Consider the following 18,925-nt stretch of genomic DNA (forward strand, 5'->3'; position numbering starts at 1 on the left):
TTATTTTGAAATAACAGCAGGCACTGTGCTTGGTTAATAATCAGTAATGTTTTGTTGAATAAAAACTGTGTTTCCAGATCTTATGGGATTAAAAAAATCCAAAGATGTTTATTTCTGATTTGCAACCCAAGAACCCACAAGTTACAACCTCATTTTAGTTCAAGTGTGCATTAATGTGAGTCCAGTAATCACCTTTCTGACAATACATACAGGTATAAGTCAAACCTATGGCAGATTTTGGATTTCTCAGTTGTATTAATAGGGTGGTCTATTTGAGTATGCATGCACCTAATAATTATAAAAAACCTATTATAATTAAGTTACAGAAACCTTAAGCGAAAATAGAATATACTTTCTTACCATAACACCTTGAACCCACAATCCATCAGCTGACTCCTGGTGAAATGCAGAATAGATGTGGTCTCTCAATGTGCATCAACAAAAACAAAAACAAAAACAAAAGGACAGCAGGTGAGGGCAGGAGGGGTAGGGATGTAAGCTAGCATAATGCCGCTGATGATATTAGCTAAAGCTGTTCAATGTCCAAAATCTCACTAACACCACGGTGCAGTAAATACACAATGTAACTGAAGAGTCAGTTGACAAATCTATTCACACCGAAAACCAAATTATGTTATGAGTGCCTCGTAATTAGGTTTAATGTGATATTACGGCTCTTGTGCCAAAGACAAATTCAAATGAAAAAGCGCCAATTCTTTGATAACAGATAAAACAGCAAATAAGCTAACGGCTCTTTTTTAGCATGTTACATGGCGACACTCTAGACGTTTAACTACATTTGGCTGAAATATGGTAAATATTAATTCAAAAAATCAAGACATACCAAAAAACGTAGAGTTGGCTGCTCGACTTGACTGAGATGGATGCATTTTTTAAACCACGATCCAAAGCCCGCGAGATGAAATCACGCGTGGTTTCACGAGATTTAACGTTGCTATCTTATTGACTTACTTCACCTGAACATGATATAAACAATTTAATACACCCTTTCTGCATATCATGTAGTTTTTACACTATATAGTTACATTTATCTTTAAAACATGAGGCAATTGTGTTAAATACATGCAAGATGCTTACATAAATCCAAGAGATGGCCAGTCCCTTTTTTTCAGTGTAGAATGGCCCCTTCTGATAATGGTCAGGCACAAGGAATGAACTGATTAAAGTTATTGAAAAGGCTCTCACACAAATAAACGCTTTTAAAGACCTTCTGAAAGTCTGGATCATTGTTTGTTAAGACCACTTTTGGAAATTTACAAAAAGTCTGGCTCATTTGAAGATAAATATAAAAAATAAGAGGTTGTTTGAGATTTTTGTACAGTACTATATGTGCCCAAACAAGAAGAAAGTGGGATTTAAATAGTTTGTTTCAGAGAGAAGACGCCTAAGGAGCATCAGTAAGGCTATTTTATAACACAATATGTGTGCGTTATGTTTATGGAATGATTTGTGTTTGTATCCTACTGCAGAGGCAGCTCCAAATGAAGGTATGCATATGAATGTTTCATGCTACTGTCATTCTCATTACTAATTTGATGCAGACATCTCTTTGTGTGTGAATTAATCAATATGTAATTTTGTTTAATTTGCTGTGTGTCACTGGGAATAAATGGGTTGCTGAGTAATCCAATAATGACCCACAACACAAGACTGATGTGTGTTTGTGTGCGTTAACATGCCTGAGTGGATGCGTCCCTGAGTGTGTGCATGCGTGCGAGGGTGACTTTCTCCCAAATTAGCCACTGAGAGAGCGAAAGTGTGCGCATTTCATCAGACACACCCATACACATATATACACACACCCGCAGTCGTGTTTCAGTCATTTCAAAAGACATTATATTGACTTACCTTCATTTCCTAGAGTCTCACCCTCATTAACACACACTGCCTGCTTTATAGCCAACAGGGAGACCATTCACTTCCTGTTCTAATCATCTGCTCTGCTGCTGTTAACAATTCCTCATCAGCCACAGGAAATGATTAGCAGGTTTTCTACAGTCATGGGTACACCAGCTTCCCCCCCCCCCCCCCTGCTGTTCACACCTTTGAACAAGATGTCTGTACATGCTTCCTCTAAATGTGTATTCGGGGTCATATTCTGGTCTCTGAGCAAATGTGTTGGCACATTTATTCAGAAGCTGATGCCAAGACCTTATGAGACATGATCATTTTTCACTTTACACTTCTGCGTGAGTCACAATGCACTGAGCAAATTCAAAATCCTGCCAGATTTCCAAACACCTCAGCTCAAACGGCCTCTCAACATACGAGAAGCAGCCTCTGTCTGTCTGACGTCTGTGCGCCTTTAAATGTTGTGTTTGCGTCTTGTCTCTGCAGCACATCCTAATAGTTCAGAGGCAGCTCTCGGTGCTGGAAGAAGAGCTGGAGGAGTTTCGCTTGGCTCTCAGACAGTACATGGAGTGCGCCTGTGCCCAGACTGGATGTTTGCAGTCAGTTTATATTCTCTTTGTTCATTTGTGTCAGGGATTTACTGCTTTTATTTTTATCCTTTCTATTTTTCACATTTTTGTAAAGGCTTGATTAAGACGGGCAGACAGACAGGTCTTGTGAAGCTGCCCTAACCTGAGACTAAAAATATTTCAGCTGCTTTTCTGGCATTAGAAACTATTTTTAACATATTGCTTGCATTTCTAATGAATTATGCAGCTTAAGGAACAGAAATCATAACGCATGTGTTTTAATAAGATTCCACTGAAATGCTGCATAAGCAAAACTAAACATCTTCTAGCAGTGAAGGAAACAAAGTCACACTCTGATATAAAGACAAGAGCCTCACCTTTGACCTTTTGATAATTATGTCAACTCGTGGACCAATTAGAAGAATGAAGGTGATCTTCAATTCCAATATACATTAAATGCCCACTTTATTAGGGACACATGTTCAACCGGTCCTTAATGCACTTCTGGACTGGTTTTCATGTAGCGCTTCTCTACTCAAGCAAATAAGGCGTTTTCTACAACATGTCCCATTCACCCATTCACACACACATTCCAACCCACTATCATGGCAAAGCATGTAATAGACAGCGTGTCCATTTCCCCCTTTGCTTCAAAGTGTGAAATGCACATGCATGAAGAAGTTGCAATAAGCTGCAGTACCAGCAGAGGGAAAATAAATTATTTCAACCCAACATGAAAATAATCACAGGAAAGTGTTCAAACAGACACTGATATGTAAATACGTATTAGCCACCTAGCGTAAAATCTTTCTAGCATAAAAAGACCCTGGAATATACTGCCTCATACCTGCCTCAGTCACTTAATGACTTATTGGCCTTAAATGTATTATGTCCCTCTGATGGAACTGCAGAGGGAGATACTATTATTTATATTATTTCATTTTACACCACTGTTAATCCTTTTGTGGAGGACAGGAATGACACCTGTCCTCCACAAAAGCCTGAGCAGGCTTACTGCAACAAGCAAGAATAACTTGCGGCAACTTCTTCTAAACAGTAAAAATTAATGCTTACTTGCACATGCAAAACAGAAAGGTCAGATGTTTGTTTAAAGGAAGATTAGTTAGAGTTATGAAGAAGGCCGAAACATATTCTTTATATGTCGAACTGTATGATTTGAACCTTTAATTTAAAAAAGTAATTTATTAAATCACTAGAGAAATATGAACATTGCTAAACTATTAATAAGCTACTAGTTCACCACTCCCCAATACTACACAGCATCCTTTGTGGCCTATATCATATGTGTATTACAGTGTAGTAGTGAAATTTAAGCTTGACTAGTGACTTAAATCTATATCAAATTAAATACATATGGCTGGTTTGAGCCATTGTCCTCCTAATAGGAGTAAAGAATCAGTCTTCTGTTATAGCTCAGGACATTTTGTGAGTTCTACTGTTGTGTGCGATCACAACAAAGCAGATAAAATAACATTTGCATTTCTGCCTGCCAAAACCTCCCAAAAATCTGAAGCTCTGTCACCCGAGTCGCTCCGTGAGTAAATTCAGCAGGACAAAACAAATTGCTCTCACATACTGGTTTTAGATTAATCCCAGCAGCCTAAAGGACAGCTTGACATTTATATGCTTTGTCATGATTGCTTCTCTAAATACTCAGTCATGTTTCAGGCTCACTTTTAAGTTAAACTGTGATTAATAAAACACTAGCCTGCTGCATGAAGCCTCAACATCAGGACGAAACCACACAGTGTTTTTGACAGACCCACAATACCCGCATGCTGTCAGAGTGTAGGACACAATTCGGGCAGAGAAGCTGTGTTGGGCAACATGATGCGGCACACTAATTAGTAACTGCATGACTTGTGCGCTCTCGTGTTTTGTATTTGGCAGCATCGCAGTTCAGCGGCTGGCAAATGAATCACGCTTCATTCTCTATGAATTCTGGGAGCACAACAATGTGTGGAAGAAGTAAGTGTTCGCCTGTCAGAATGTAGTTGTTACTTGAATGTATGTTTTAACATGGAATTTTTATACATATTGTTGTGTCACATCATGTATATTTATCAAAATGAATGATCCTACTTAATTTTCCCAGTTCTATATATAAAAAAAGACAGTCATTGACCCATCCCTTCCCAAACAAACAGCTTGCAATCAAGCATTCCCAGTGTCAAATCACATAGCTAAATGTAATATAAAAGCACAGTGTGGGAAAGCAAATGTATAACAAGATCATTTTGTTTGGTTAAAATCACAAATCAAAGACAAAACCGTTGTGAATAATGCAGACCTGCCAGCATTTCAGGACTTCAGGCTGCATTTCTGCCACAGTCTGAAGAACCGTGAAGGCAAATATTGAGGCGACAGCTGTTTTTCCTTAACTGCTCCACTGAAGTCCAGCTGTTGTCACAAATGCAAAAGACTGTATAAGAAAGATTAAACCAGATAAGCGAAGGAAAGCCACTGGCTGTAGCAACAACAAGCATGGAGGAGATTTAAATAAAGTAGAATCAAAACACCTAAAACACTGGATCTGAAGTGGAGCTTCTAGGGACTTGATATTTATGAGCTCGACCGAGTGGTTAACTTGATAAAATCATATATCATGAAAGTTGGGCATAGAATTCTGCCTTAGGAAGTGAGGCCAGAGCAGAAATGCCTGCATCAACTTGATTTATTTCTAATGACCACCAGGGGGCTTCGTCTATAGCGGTCTGATTGTATAGAGGTTTCTTACGTGTGCACATAGTTGTTCACATTATTGGACATTATACAACCAGATAGTAAAACACAAACCAGAAACAGATTGTTGTCCTTCAAACTAAAAGTTTTGTGTCATATTTTGAAAGGACAACTTTTACTTTTTAGGCAACAGTCCATTTCCAGTTTGTGTTGCACTTTTCACAGTTTCACTACCACCTGGAAACTGTTTCCAGACAAGCTGGTATGATTGCAGCAACCGGTGATTGCAGCAACTTGATAGTGACCAAAACAATCATAAACCAACGGGTGAAGGAATACACATTTCTCCCTAGCAACCAGTGGTTGCCAGGTCTCTAGGCGAGCGTGACTGATGCCTTATTCACTTGACCCAATCATGTAGTTTGTGGTTATGTATCCACAAAACTTCAATAGATGTCTGTAAGAAAATGAGCCCACTGCTCACTTGATTACCTCAGTAAACACTTTCCTAGTTTCTGATCTCAGTTGTTAGTTTCTCGGTTTTTTTTTATTGCAGATTGTTCAGCTAACTTATAACTTATAGACACATTTCCATTGCTGGAAAAACAATCCACTTTTATGGATTTTATGAATAAACCTTTATGACTGTTTATGTCTAAATTTTATTTTACCATGTTTGTTATATATAAATATATTTTTTTAATGGTTTTTTATGCTATTGTTCACATGTTGTCTATGGATGTACTGCCATGAACACTTAGCCAATGAGAAGTGTTCAGCTCTGCAAGTCCTGCCCCTAAAGATCATAAACTTTCAGGAAGTAAATCAGGTTGAGCACATTTTAAGGAATTGTTGGTATGGCAGTTTTTTAGTTGCTTTTGTGTACATGTTTACATATTTCTGTTTTTGTTTAAAGAATTTTAATTTATTGACTTTTAATAGCAAATAATTTGGAAAACTAGTGTTACGCAAACAGCTGAACTCAAAATCAATATGAGAATTATTCATTTATTTACTAGAAAGAAATTATGTAGAAAACCTGCCATGACCCCGATTTGAACCGGGGTTGCTGCGGCCACAACGCAGAGTACTAACCACTATACGATCGCGGCTGCTCTGACCTGAAACCATCTTTGAGTTTTCTCTTTTCTGCTCTTCAGTCACCTACAGACCAACTACAGTAAAACCTTCCAGAGGGGGAACGTGGACTTCCTGGAAACTCCTGAGACCATTACCACCATGTTGGTTCCTGGTAAGAACATCCATAGCATCAACAGTGAACTGTGTGACATCAACAGGAAAAAGATTAAGACTGATTCAGGCAGCTTTTGCTGGGGCTGCCGTTAATCATAAAAAGAATCCTCTCCAGACAAACAATCGATTTTTTAAGATTCAAATCAGGGCTCTGCAGTGTTTGAAGTTATTCAAAGGTCATGCTGAGAGATCTCTGCTTTGAGATTTCACCCGACAAATGTGATTAAGCATCAGAGAAATGAGATTGGTTAAGAGCTTGACACTGGGAAATCAACAACGACTCAGTCTACTTGTCTGCACAGTTAACAGTGACTTTTCTTGGTTAAACGTGGCACAATTTGCTCTCCTGGAATAATTTAATTTTTAATATTTTAGCATGTGTTTTTTATGGTTATTTTGTGGGGGTTTTCTCTTCTCTTTTCTATTTCTACCTTTAAAAGTGTCACTTTCAGCATTGGGCCAGTTATTTTTGTTTTGTGTTTCCACTGCAGCCTCCTGGTGGGTCCTCAACAACAACTGAACGTGGACACACACTTCTCTTTACTGATGAGTGCAAACAAACAGCAACTGGCCAACACATCTGGAAGTCCACAGCAAGAGCAACAATGCCGCCCTACCCCTGACACACGCACACACACACGCGCACACACACGCACACACACACACACACACATACGATGAACACATTTTGTGAAGTCATGGTGATTAGTATCTATTTTATGACCTCCATGTTCCTTCATAGTTTGGTGGTAGCTCAAATAGCTCACGCGTGTTTGTTTACGTTCCTCGGCCATCCTAAGAGCAACAATCTCAGTAGACAGTGATCAATCTGATTATCTCATCGCAGTGTTTGACATGACATCATCTATAGTCCAGAGTAGTTCATGAGACAGGTGTGTGTGTTTGTATAGGTTAATTCGTGAGGACCAGCGTGTAAAGTTTTTGTCCCCATTGTTGGTTTTAGGGTTCAGTTGATTTGGGGCTGGGAAGTCTGTTAAAGAATGTCCTCACAGATAGCCATACAAGTATATAGGTGTGTATGTGTGTGTGTGTGTGTGTGTGTGTGTGTGTGTGTGTGTGTGTGTGTGTGTGTGTGTGTGTGTGTGTGTGTGTGTGTGTGTGTGTGTGTGTGTGTGTGCGTGAGACGAGTGTGTGACGTGTGTGTATGCATCTGTGTGAGTGACTGAGAGTGACTAGTTGATGAAATTGTATCAACTGTAGCAGCTCTGGAGAACTGTTGTTTCAGCATTTATTGAGTTAAAATGAGATAAAAGCATAAATAAAGACGATATTATTGTGTATTTGTGGGCTTCTTTTTCTCATTCTGTGAGTGGAAATGATTTCATCTCTCTCTTGGTGTTTTTTTCACATTTGTCTCTCGTCACAATATCTTAAATATGACAAATCAGCCTTTTTCTTTGTTTATATTTTTATGATTATGATTATAAAAATATAATTATTTTTATGATTACGTAAAAGTGATATTTCATGCACAAGCGTTATTTATTAGCCTTATTTAATATCTACATTAATTTACTTAAAAATAAAACAGGGTCATGTGAATAAGACCAAAGCAAACACATTTAAAGCCTAACACATTCTGACTTAAGCTTTGCATTTTATTTCCATATATATACTTAGCTAAGCAAACTGCACCACTGTGTGGACAGATAGCAGTACTGAAGCTAGGAGCCACTGCTACTAATTCTTTTTCTTTCACACCCAAACAGGAAAAGCAACTCTGACTGAGCTGCTCCACTATAGGAACAGTATGACCTTCAGCACATAATGAACACCACACTCACTTAAAAAATAAATTTATTAAAACAATTTTAATTAAACAACAACCCTTTTCTTTTAGTGTCTTTCCACTCAGTGTTTCCAAAAAAAAACACTGAGTCCAAAAAAGCTCAAGGAAAGGTAAAGTGCATCTTCTGAGCCCATCAATTTGTTCCTGCCAAGCTGTTGGAACAGTGTAGTATCCAGTAATAGCATCCAGCTAGCAGAAGCATCCAGCTAGCAGCAACGGCCATCTACCAGGAAGGATGGTTCAGTGGAGTCATCAGATGAGGATTTTCCTAAAGTGGTTCATCCAGCAGGAACAGACTACCACAGGAAAGAAAAAACAGCCTACACACAAGTGTGCAGGGAAATTAACCAAAGCATATTCATGACTTCCAGTACCACTAAGTCAGTGTCAATGTCCCTAACGGCTCATCCAGCGGTCTTACCATCATAAAAATACAGGCTTGTTCATGTAAAAATATAAACAGAAAAAATAAATGCTATTCAACAAATTTTCTTAGGCATGAACAAATAAACTCGATAATTGTCCTTGTATTGGCCGCCATATTAAGATGGTAGCCAGCCTTGCTTATCCACTAGCTTGTAACAGTCAGCTATCCAGCCTGCTAATAACCTCATTCACAGATTCTACAACATTTAGCTTTCTTCCTTAACAAAATATCACAGTGGTGGATTTGACATCTTGCTGCAGCATAATAAGGTACATCATCATCATCATCAACTTTTATTCGCCACATGCAGTAAACTGCAGTGAAATGAACCCGCCCTCCGACCTTACACACACAACACAGACATCACATGGGGATACAAGTCAGAGAACGGTTGCATTCATAGCTGGACTGGCCATCGGGCATACCGGGCATTGCCCGGTGGGCCGCTGGCGATTTTTTGTTTTTATGGGCCGATGGATTTTTTTTTTTTTTTTTTAGGAAGGGTATATATAATGAAAGGTGTTGGATTGGCCAATTGGTCATGATCGACTCTGGGCTGGACCAATTACAGCCGAGGAGGCTGGATGCACCCTCCCCCTTGTTTAACAATCACGTGATTTTCGCGCATTGCATGCCGGGAACTCGTGGCAAAACAATCCAATCAAACAAATCAAATGCAAACATTTGCAGCACCGCAAAACGTTCATTCTCCGGTTCCAATACCTTCTTTTTTTTTTCTTTGCCGCACAAAAAAGGAATGTACAAAACAAAAGGAGAACAATGCCGGTCCGAACAAAGACAGACTCGACGAAAAGACAAAGAAAAGATACGAGGAAAAAATCAAAGGAGTGAAAGAGTGGACAAAAGACGTCAGCGTGCTGCCCAACTTTCACCACGCTCAGATTTATAATTATACGCTTCTTGGAGTGAGTGCATACACTCATGAAGTTTAGTAACTTCAGGTCACTGCAACAAGCCCAGGTACAGTTTACCGACGGATGGGTACAGGACCTTGAAACGCACCGTGTAGAACGAAAGACTATTGTATATATCATAAGTTTACCAGTCTCACAAATCGTCTTCATAAATACACATTCATTAACAGTTTATTAATATAACCTTTGAGCTCAACGGTAATTAATTAGTAGTGGAAATAATTTCTGGTAGTGTAACAGTGTTTATGTGGTATTATTCCACTTGCCACAAATATCAGTGTAATGGGGAAACAGCGCCCCCCCCCCCCCCCCCCCCCCTCTCGGTGTGGCTGGCTGCAGTAATCGCTGCCAGTCTGCCGTAGCCATACGAGAGGTGAGTTGTATTGTTCCGCACACAATATAGCTAAGTAGTACAGACACATAAAACATGTTTGATTAGCTGACGAGCACCGAGTGTAATAAGTGCTTAGTGGACACATGTCCAACACCAGTTTTATGTACTTTTCATTTGTTTATTAATGTGTGAAACTGTATGCTAAAGCGGAATGCTAATGAGATGTTCTGCCGTAGTGTGCTGTGCGGAGTGGTGTGTGGCGAGCCTGTGCACTGATAATACACCGTTGTTTCCATTCAGGTACATCGTTTGTTGTTGCTGTTATTTTATTGTATATTAGAAATTGTAATATTGCTGCAGTAATCGCTGCCAGTCTGCCGTAGCCATACGAGAGTGTGCTGTGCGGAGTGGTGTATGGCGAGCCTGTGCACTGATAATACACCGTTGTTTCCATTCAGGAAATAAAGTGGCAACGATCGATCAGAGACTCCTTGTCTTTTTAAAAACACTACACAACGCAGAGTCGAGGAGTCTGTTTGGGCCGAACTGTTGCAGCGGGATGAAGCAGAAACCGGTTACAGTAGCATTACAGAAATGTAGCAGTGACAATAATATTGTATGTTGTAATCGCAATGGACAATTAGTGATACAAAACAACTGTTTTATCCTGTGAATAAAAGTATATGGTTTTGTCAGTGTACCATGGTTATAACAGAAGCGAAACGCAATATTGTGTCAGGACAATTCACTATTTATGCACAATAAACACAATAAATAAAGGAGCATAGCGCGACAATTTCTGTTCAGCGCCAGACTTGCTTGTAACCTATATCACCAATTATGTTAAGAAAAATGACGTATTAACTACTACAAAACTCTGACCTTTGTGGGAATGCTTGGAGCAGACTAACCTGTGAGCTGGAGTGTTCTGAGATGTTATATTTGGTATATCCAGACCATCCGTCGGCTCTTACTTCGGAAACATGGCTTAAAAAATTTCACTTCAACGACATAATCCGATAAAAAAAAAAACAACGATCTCTTTACCCGTCGGCTTCCCGTGGCTGTCATGCGACCGGTTATTGCAGTTAATAATACAACAGCTTCTTGCCATTTTTTGGGTTTCTTTTTATCCCTGTGTAACTGAGTTCAATTGAAAGCCTGCGTGCGCTAGTACCTCTTGCCACAAGTTCCCAGAATCCTTTGCGGTTTTATCCCTGAATGACGTCACATTTTCAATCTTTATCCTGGTGGGCCGGTCTCTAGTCAAAATGCCCGGGCCGATTTTTTGTCCCAGTCCAGCCTTGGTTGCATTACAGAAAAACACTGAAATGTACACTACAATGGGAAAAGTACAAGAGGAAAAAAAAGAGACCTCTACTTATGCTGGGCTACAGGAGGACAGCATGAGAACAGGAAACAAAAAAACTCCTCTGCACAAAAAAGCACATAAATGTCCACAGCACAACATTATGGAGCACGTGACCAGCAACAGGGTTGGGTAGGGAAAAGGAGTAATCCCAGGCAACACAACAGCCATCCTGCCACTGCGCCGACTCACCAGCGCGGGCTCAGACCCGCCTCGTGTTCCCAGGAGGCAACAAGCATCGAAGGCGTTGGAAGGGGAGGGGGGATGTGTGAGTGCTTATCAGTGAAGTATGTGTGTGTGTGCGTGTCCATAGTTCAGCTGAGACAATGTCCTTCGCCCTATCAGGCTAAGTAAACAGTCTTCCAGCCAACCCAGGTGGCCTTGCATGGGATGGGAAGAATAGTCATCACACAGTCGTTATCAGGGAGTTTTTGTTCGGCTCCAGCCTTGGGCCGTGCAGCTGGCGCCGTGGTGTTCGCATGTTGATGTCGTTGATTTTTCTTTTATGCAAGCAGCTCAGTAGAATTTCAAAGCTGATCTTTAACACTCCGACACTGGTCTCTCAATTTCCCGTTGTAGAGCCGCGAGCCTCCCCATGATGGTATCAAACTTCTGGTCCGTGGTGTTGTCATTATTTGATTCTGAGACCTCACAACTGCAGTGAGCCGTTCTGTGATGTGATCCAACTTTCGCTCAAGGGTCTCATTTTGAGCTGGCCTCTCTTTGATGTATCCCATCATATGCTCAATGGTGTTATTTTGAGTCTTCACGGCAGCTGTAAGCGTCTCCAAGGTGTTAACCATGCTGCGTTCGTTGTGAGTCGACTGTTCGAGGGAAAGTAATACACACGAAACAAGACAAGGACACAAGAGGCTAAGCAGGGAAGATAAGGGGAAGGAAGAGAGGAGAAAAGTGCGACCGCCTTCGCCAAGAGCCAAACGAGAACATTCAATTTGACCATGCGCTGCAAGATAACTCGCCAGATGTAATAGCCAATGCCTGTCAGATTCGGCTCAGCTTCAAGTGTGTACCACTACATGACTTCTCTCTCTAATAACACATTAAACCATCAGTTTCAAGTACAAATATCTCGTAAACGTATCCATGGCGACTCATGTTAAATGTACCCAAGTTTCCAGCTGGCAGGGCACACGAAAACAGCATGCTCCTCATCGGATCGACAGGAGGAAAATGAAATTCTACAGCTGCTGGACAGGCGGCTGCTATGGTCATGGCACTGTGCTGCATTCAATGACTGCCAAATTATCAGAAATCTCATATTTCAGAAAATAATCTGGGTTACATATGCATTTTTTCTCTACTCAGGTAACTTAGGTGTCCCATTTGCAGCCAGGGGTGAATAATTATATAATGAAAAACATTCAGAATTATGTTTCTTAGACAGCACATCTGAACGTGAGTTGGGTTAAAATGCAATTTTTCTGGTGATCACATAGTGGATCACACAGATAAATCATATGGAATGGAAGTTGTCAAGCAAGCTCTCTTGGCCATCCTACATGTGTTGTGCATTAATGATGGCTCTGGTATGCAGACTTTTCTCTGTGGTGGGGTCGGGTGGACTGTCTCGGGCTCTGTGGGGCCAGGCGGCGCTGCTGAACTGGGCCCCGGTCCGGATGGGCCTGGGCCCCCTTTCCCTGGTGGGTTGCAAAGTATGGGGGTGCAATTTTATCCCACAACTTAGACATTCACATTACTCACACTCTCATAACACATACATATAGGACCTTGGGGGTGGGCACGCTACACATAATCCAAAAGACCATCAGGGTGTACAATTCTGCCCCTGGCGTTGTTGCCCACCTCTCAATTTTAAATACATGTAGACATTTAGGGCTATCAGGAGGGGCTATGCACTTACCTGCTGCTCTCTCTCGCAGGTTGCTCCATGCCCTCCTGGGTTTTAAATGCACCTTAGAACACACAACACAACACCAACACTACATATGAGCGGGCGGAGGGAGGTTTGGAGTCTTCGCACACACACGTTCTCTGCAGCCTGTTGGAGCGGGAGGGGGGGGCTAGGAGGAGGAGTTGGCCGTCCAATTGGGGTCTGGAATGTGGGGCCTCCCTGCTGCTGCCGAGCCAGGGCAGTCTGCTTCTCTCCACCGCAGGGAAAAGGGTAACACTTCTGGGTCTGGGTGCAGCTTCCCCCTCCAGGGGCAAGGGTACCTAGACCTGGGGCTTAGAGTACGCTTGGGGAGTGTGATTGTGTGTACAGTGTCTTTATTTATGTCTGTCTCCACGTTGGGTGAGTGTTGAGTAATTGCGTATGAGAGCATGAGGGTGGGAATGGATGTCTGTATCTGTGTGTGGCTGTATGTCTGTGTCTATATGTCAGGTTGGGTATCAGACGCCACCTCTCTAGGGACATCTCAGGCCCTCCAAGGTATGGAGGCCTATCTCCCCCCACCACTTCCCCTGCCAGTGGCAGACGCCCTCAGACATTGGTGCGTTGGTGGTTCTTTGTGTTTGGGGATGGGGATGGGCGTACAGGTACACACCGGCTCACTCCTGGTGGCTGGTTATCGGGGCCTGAAGCCCGGGGCTCGCTCGGGCCACTTCGGGGGTGGGGTACCCTCGGCTTCTCGGCCTGGGACTCGGTCACTCTGGCACAGCTGGCTGCCAGAGTGACCGATGCATTTGATGCTTCATCAAATGCAAATTCTTTTTCCTGTGTCATTGTCAGGAGCATCCAACAGCTGTCTGAAGGACAGTGTGAAGAAATCCATGAATTACTACAAAATTCATGGATTCTGCTCCAAAGGACACGACAGAGGGTAACTTTGCTTAGAAATGAATAGTTAGTCTTTATTGGCATGTTCATTTCTCATTTGCAGTAAAAATGGGCTTTGTCTCACTGGCAGTTAAACATGTCATAATAAGTATATTAGGGCTCATAGGGGATCTCCCTCCCATTAGTTTATAACATCCATCCATCCATTCGCTTCCGCTTATCATTTAGAATATATTTAGAACTACAAATTAATTTTCTCTTAGTAATTATTGTTTTCAGTAATTCCAACCTTCCTCCTTTATCCGGAATCACTGGCGGAGTTACTTTTTATAGTGTGTGTGTGTGTGTGTGTGTGTGTGTGTGTGTGTGTGTGTGTGTGTGTGTGTGTGTGTGTGTTCCTTTAAGTGGTTTTAAACCTTGTGATCCAAAAAAAGTAACAGTAAAAAGAAAATTTTTAACCATTAAAAATCAAAATGAACATAGTGTAACGGAGCGAAGGTGATTTTATTTCCACAGTGTCTTTTTTTTTTTAAAGGAAGGAAACCTTCCTCCAAACGGACAGAGCAGTGGAGCCGCCAAGGGAAAGCACACGAATAAAATCTGTATAATTAAAATATAATTTATTATATTTAAATAGTTAAAAATGTAAAATGAATTAAAACAACCTTGGCCAAGGGGTAACACAATAAAAATCAATAAAACAGAACATTAAAAGTCCAGTGGCATCCGCCACGATATAAAAGTCACAAAGAACTAAAAAAGTCCAGCGAAGTGATGTAAAAGGGAAACCCAGCGGAGTCCTCGCCTTCCTCCCCGCATTCCGCGTCCTGGTACGCTGAAGAAAGGGAGGGAGCGGCAGTCACTATTCTTTTCGGCAGTTTTCATTCAATAAAAGGGGATAAGTCGAAGACTTACCCCGGGTGGGCAGAGCTCTCAACTCCGCCCGCCGCTTCTTTAAAACTGCAAATCGGCACCGGCTGTCTCGCCGCCTCTGCTCTCCCGCAGTGCACAAGCTGGGCTCTTGTTGCTACTGCCGTCCGCCTGTTCGCTCTGCGTCCCTAGTCGCTGGTGCTGTCCGTCCTCGTCTTGAACGCCAAGCTCCACCAGCCCCTTCGGCTTGCAGGCGCTGCCGCCTGGCACCACTTACTCCTGGCCGTCTCTCAAGCCTCTCGGTCGAACTTCCTTCCTGTGGTCTGTCAGGCCCTCTTATTGGCCTCTCTGGGATCTCTCGCAGGTGTGATCAGTTTATTATCAGGTAGGGGCGGAGTCTTTCCAGGACAAGTCACCAAATAAATACCATTAAAACATGCAGTAAAACTCATAAAAATAACCCAATGTACAATATTAAACATTAAAAAGATAAAACACAACAAAAACATGCACAGTAAAAAAACTTAGATGACTTGTCCCTTTCCACCCCGTGACAATAGCAAGCCTCTTCAGTGGAAATCAGATGTACAACATGGAGTTAAGGCTCTGCAAGGACATCCGATTTCTAAGTTTGCAATGATTAGAATGATGTATTATAGTGCACCGATTTATATTAGACAAAGAAAAATGTACATTTACCGCTGCTCCCGCCCTGCGTTACAGTGGGAGAGGAGCAACGGCTTCGCTCATGCGCGATTCATTTGCAGTTTTGTACGCATAGGGGTGAATATCTCTTGCTCTGACAGCAGCTGGAGGCGACTGCTGCGTGAGGACTATCTGCCGCCTGTGAGCGCTTTGGCATGGGCGAGGTGCCCACGCCAACACCTGCTTTCACATCAAAACGTCTCCAATAACACCAGAAAAAGTTACCAGATTTGTCGCTAGTCGCTTTTTAGAAAAAAAGTCGCTGATAGGTTCTGAAAACTTGCTAGGTGTAGCGACAAAGTTGCTAAGTTGGTAACACTGGGGCTGGGCAGCGTATGCTTGCTGATGGGTGAGAAGTCATATATAAAAACATAGTATAAAACATAAATGTTCTTACTGGGCCTGGCAGGGAAAATCACCCCTTTGCTGGCCTAAGAAAAGGGACAATTTAAAAAAAAAAAACAAAGTACGCACAGTAGTACTGAAATATGTATTGTTAATTATAATGTATTGAATTTATTCATGTAAACCTGTACTGTTGCTGTTTTTGTTAACTGCCACTTTTGATTTCCTCTGCCTGGATTTAAAAGGCCAAATTGAATCAAGGGAGAACGAGAAGAGGATCGGCGAGTGCTTCACCATACAATACAGTGCAGCTGATTAACCTGCAAGAAGAATTTCAAATGATACAGGCTGAAAATGTCAAATTAAAAGAAGAGGCAGAAAAATCAAGAGGAGAAGCTAAAAATTCAAAGTTTGAAACTGAAGTAGTATTGCAGGAATTACTGCATGTGGGTCTCAAACTTAAAGGAGAGAAAATGGGAAAACAACAGGCAGAAAACGAGAATGAAAACATGAAGAAAGAACTGTTGGAAGCTCAAAAAGCATTGGAGGAAGAGAAAACCACAGCACAAGAAGCCAAAAGTAAATATCAAACTGCAAAGAAGGAGGCAGGAAATGTGATTCGGGAATTACAGGAGGTTCAGGAAGCTTTTGAAGAGGAAAGAAGGAAAATGCAGTTGGCAACACAAGAAGCTGCAAATGTAACGGCTGAAGCTGAAAAACTAAGGAAGGAATTACTGCATGTAAAGCAACAACTTCAAGAGGAGAAAAAACGTAAACATGAGGCAGAAAATGAGATTGAAAATATGAAGAAAGAATTGTTGGAAGCTCAAAAAGTGCTGGAGGAAGAGAAAATTAAAATACAGGAAGCAAAGAAAGAAATGGAAGATACAAAGAGTTACACTCAAAACATGAAGAAGGAACTGATGAAAGTGCAAGAAGAACTTGCAAAAGAGAAAATTGAGGTGAAGGTGTTCTGAAGGCAGGACTGTGATGCAGTTTTCTGCCTCGCCACTAGAGGGCGCGGCCGTTTTGTGAGTAATGTTTGACTGGGATGGAAAATGGTGTTCATGAAGGCAGTGTGAATCACAAGTTATGCTCGGGAGCAGTTTATGTGGGTTCAATGAGAGTGTGCGTCCATAAGACTGGTGAGTTACAGGATATTTCTTGTGTAAGAAGGATAGCCTGTATGTTTTCTTGCTCTGGACGTCCTCTGTTTGTACATTTTCTATAAGCTAAGTTATCGCTAAGCTAAGCGGGCTAAGCTAAGCTAAGTTCGCCTAGGCCAAACTGAGTTCAGTTTGAGTTGGGGATTTGTTATGTGTATTTGCCTTCTTTAGTTGGCATCATAAGTGAGTGGGGCACAAGAGTTAAGTGATGGGAAGATGTTTATTTTCTTTGTTGTCAAATATGGTTCAGACTATAAGTAAAAGCCGCCAGCTTAGTATTAGGGCCTATAAGACAAGTATGTGGCTGTAATATGTTATATGGTGATTATTGTTGTCTATAATTTGATTGTAATTTGTGTTCTATTTTCCATTCTGTTTGTAGAACCACACACACACACATACCCACACCCACGCTAAATCTGCCATTAAAGAGCTGAACGATCATCCCCTGTCCTCGTTAATTTCTGGAGGGTCATAGTGGCACTTGACCTGTGCACACCCTGCGATCACCACCGTAGAACTGAACCTCATATCAGAAATCATCATAACAAAATTGGTCCTTCGAGCCGGATAGGTGATTACAGAGTGAAGATGGATTATGACCCCCAGAGAGCAGGTGCACGTCCACGGAGGGCTGTGCGACCACCAGGATGGATGACTCAGTATGAAGGCTACACGCTGCCACCCACTGCTACATTGGAGCAACAGCAGACTAGAGAGGGATACGCCAAGATGACGCCCCTCACCCAGACTCCTGGTTCTATTGGAGCTGCAGGACAGACTCCAGTGTCATCCAGCATCCCTCAGGAGTTCATGAACATTGTGCAGCAACTGCAGGAGGACAACAGGCAACTTCAGATGATGGTAGGAGACATGAGGAGGCAGATGGATCGTAATGTCAGCACGTTGGAATACACCCGCTTACGTTCTGCCCAGCAACCAGGGGGCTACATTTCAGCTGATAACACTTGGGTCTCCACACCTCTAACTACACAGCCTTTTCCCCTGAGACCAGAGCAGCACAATATATCCTACACACAGGATGCAGCTGAAGAATGGCCAGTACCACCACCTCCAGTTTTTCTCCCAAGAGATCATCCTGATCTGTTCCACCTCCACCGCTACCAGCCATTGCACAAGAGCTTAGCCAACGCTTACAAGAGCTACAGTTACAGCAACCCTCAGCCACTGAAGCTCCTGAGTTTCAGCCTCGTGCGCCACAGTCCACCCCCTTATCTCAATCACTAGCTGGACCTAGTTTCGACGCGAACATGCTCCCCCCAGAACAAATGCTGGCTCCCACTACAGCCATAGGTGTAAAGGAGAAGACCTACAGAGGACCATCGCCCTCCATCCCAGAGTTCACGCAGGGTGATCCCAGGCAGTTTGCTAGATTAAGGCTTGCCCTAGACAATATTCTCCCCTTTGATGCAACGGAGAGGTTCAAATATCAGGTCTTATGTGACCACCTTAAATTTGAGGAAGCTCTTTTAATTGTTGACTCCTACAGTAACTCACCTCACCCCTACTCTGACACGATGGCCTCGCTCATTAAACATTACGGTCAGCCGCACCAGCTGTCACTGCAGAGGATAGCAGAGCTTATGGATGAGCCCAGCATCCGCCCAGGTGACACAACTGGATTCAGAAGGTTTGCACTGAGAGTCCGTGCTCTGGTCGGCATGTTAGAGCAACTTGGGGAAGATGGACACATAGAGCTGCAATGCGGGTCTCATGTTGCTAGACTGACACGAAAGCTACCCCAAGACCTACGTGCTGCTTTCCGCCGCTACCTTTACCCACAGAAA

At 42.2% G+C, this 18,925-nt stretch overlaps 1 protein-coding gene and 2 long non-coding RNA genes across 4 annotated transcripts in view; all 3 read left to right on the forward strand.

The window, feature by feature from the left end:
• The window catches only part of necab1 (N-terminal EF-hand calcium binding protein 1), a 48,785-nt gene extending 41,086 nt beyond the window's left edge, over positions 1 to 7,699 (forward strand). The window contains exons 10-14 of one of the 2 annotated variants that reach the window (XM_026156583.2): positions 1,491 to 1,508; positions 2,359 to 2,471; positions 4,353 to 4,430; positions 6,305 to 6,396; positions 6,890 to 7,699. In XM_026156583.2, the coding sequence (XP_026012368.1) occupies positions 1,491 to 1,508; positions 2,359 to 2,471; positions 4,353 to 4,430; positions 6,305 to 6,396; positions 6,890 to 6,918 (330 nt within the window). In that variant the 3' untranslated portion in view covers positions 6,919 to 7,699. The remainder of the gene's footprint in view (positions 1 to 1,490; positions 1,509 to 2,358; positions 2,472 to 4,352; positions 4,431 to 6,304; positions 6,397 to 6,889) is intronic. The other variant, XM_026156584.2, reaches the window with a different exon arrangement.
• Positions 7,700 to 9,901: 2,202 nt separating this feature from the next.
• Positions 9,902 to 10,911, forward strand: LOC145423786 (uncharacterized). Its single transcript, XR_013904823.1, has 2 exons — positions 9,902 to 10,204; positions 10,363 to 10,911. It is a non-coding gene; the product is annotated as an uncharacterized LOC145423786 (long non-coding RNA).
• Positions 10,912 to 16,972: 6,061 nt separating this feature from the next.
• LOC145423641 (uncharacterized) lies at positions 16,973 to 17,561 on the forward strand. Its single transcript, XR_013904700.1, has 2 exons — positions 16,973 to 17,096; positions 17,500 to 17,561. It is a non-coding gene; the product is annotated as an uncharacterized LOC145423641 (long non-coding RNA).
• The last annotated feature ends 1,364 nt before the right edge of the window (positions 17,562 to 18,925 follow it).

The sequence above is a fragment of the Astatotilapia calliptera genome, chromosome 22 (assembly GCF_964374335.1).
Source record: "Astatotilapia calliptera chromosome 22, fAstCal68.1, whole genome shotgun sequence".
Taxonomy (NCBI): Eukaryota; Metazoa; Chordata; class Actinopteri; order Cichliformes; family Cichlidae; genus Astatotilapia; species Astatotilapia calliptera.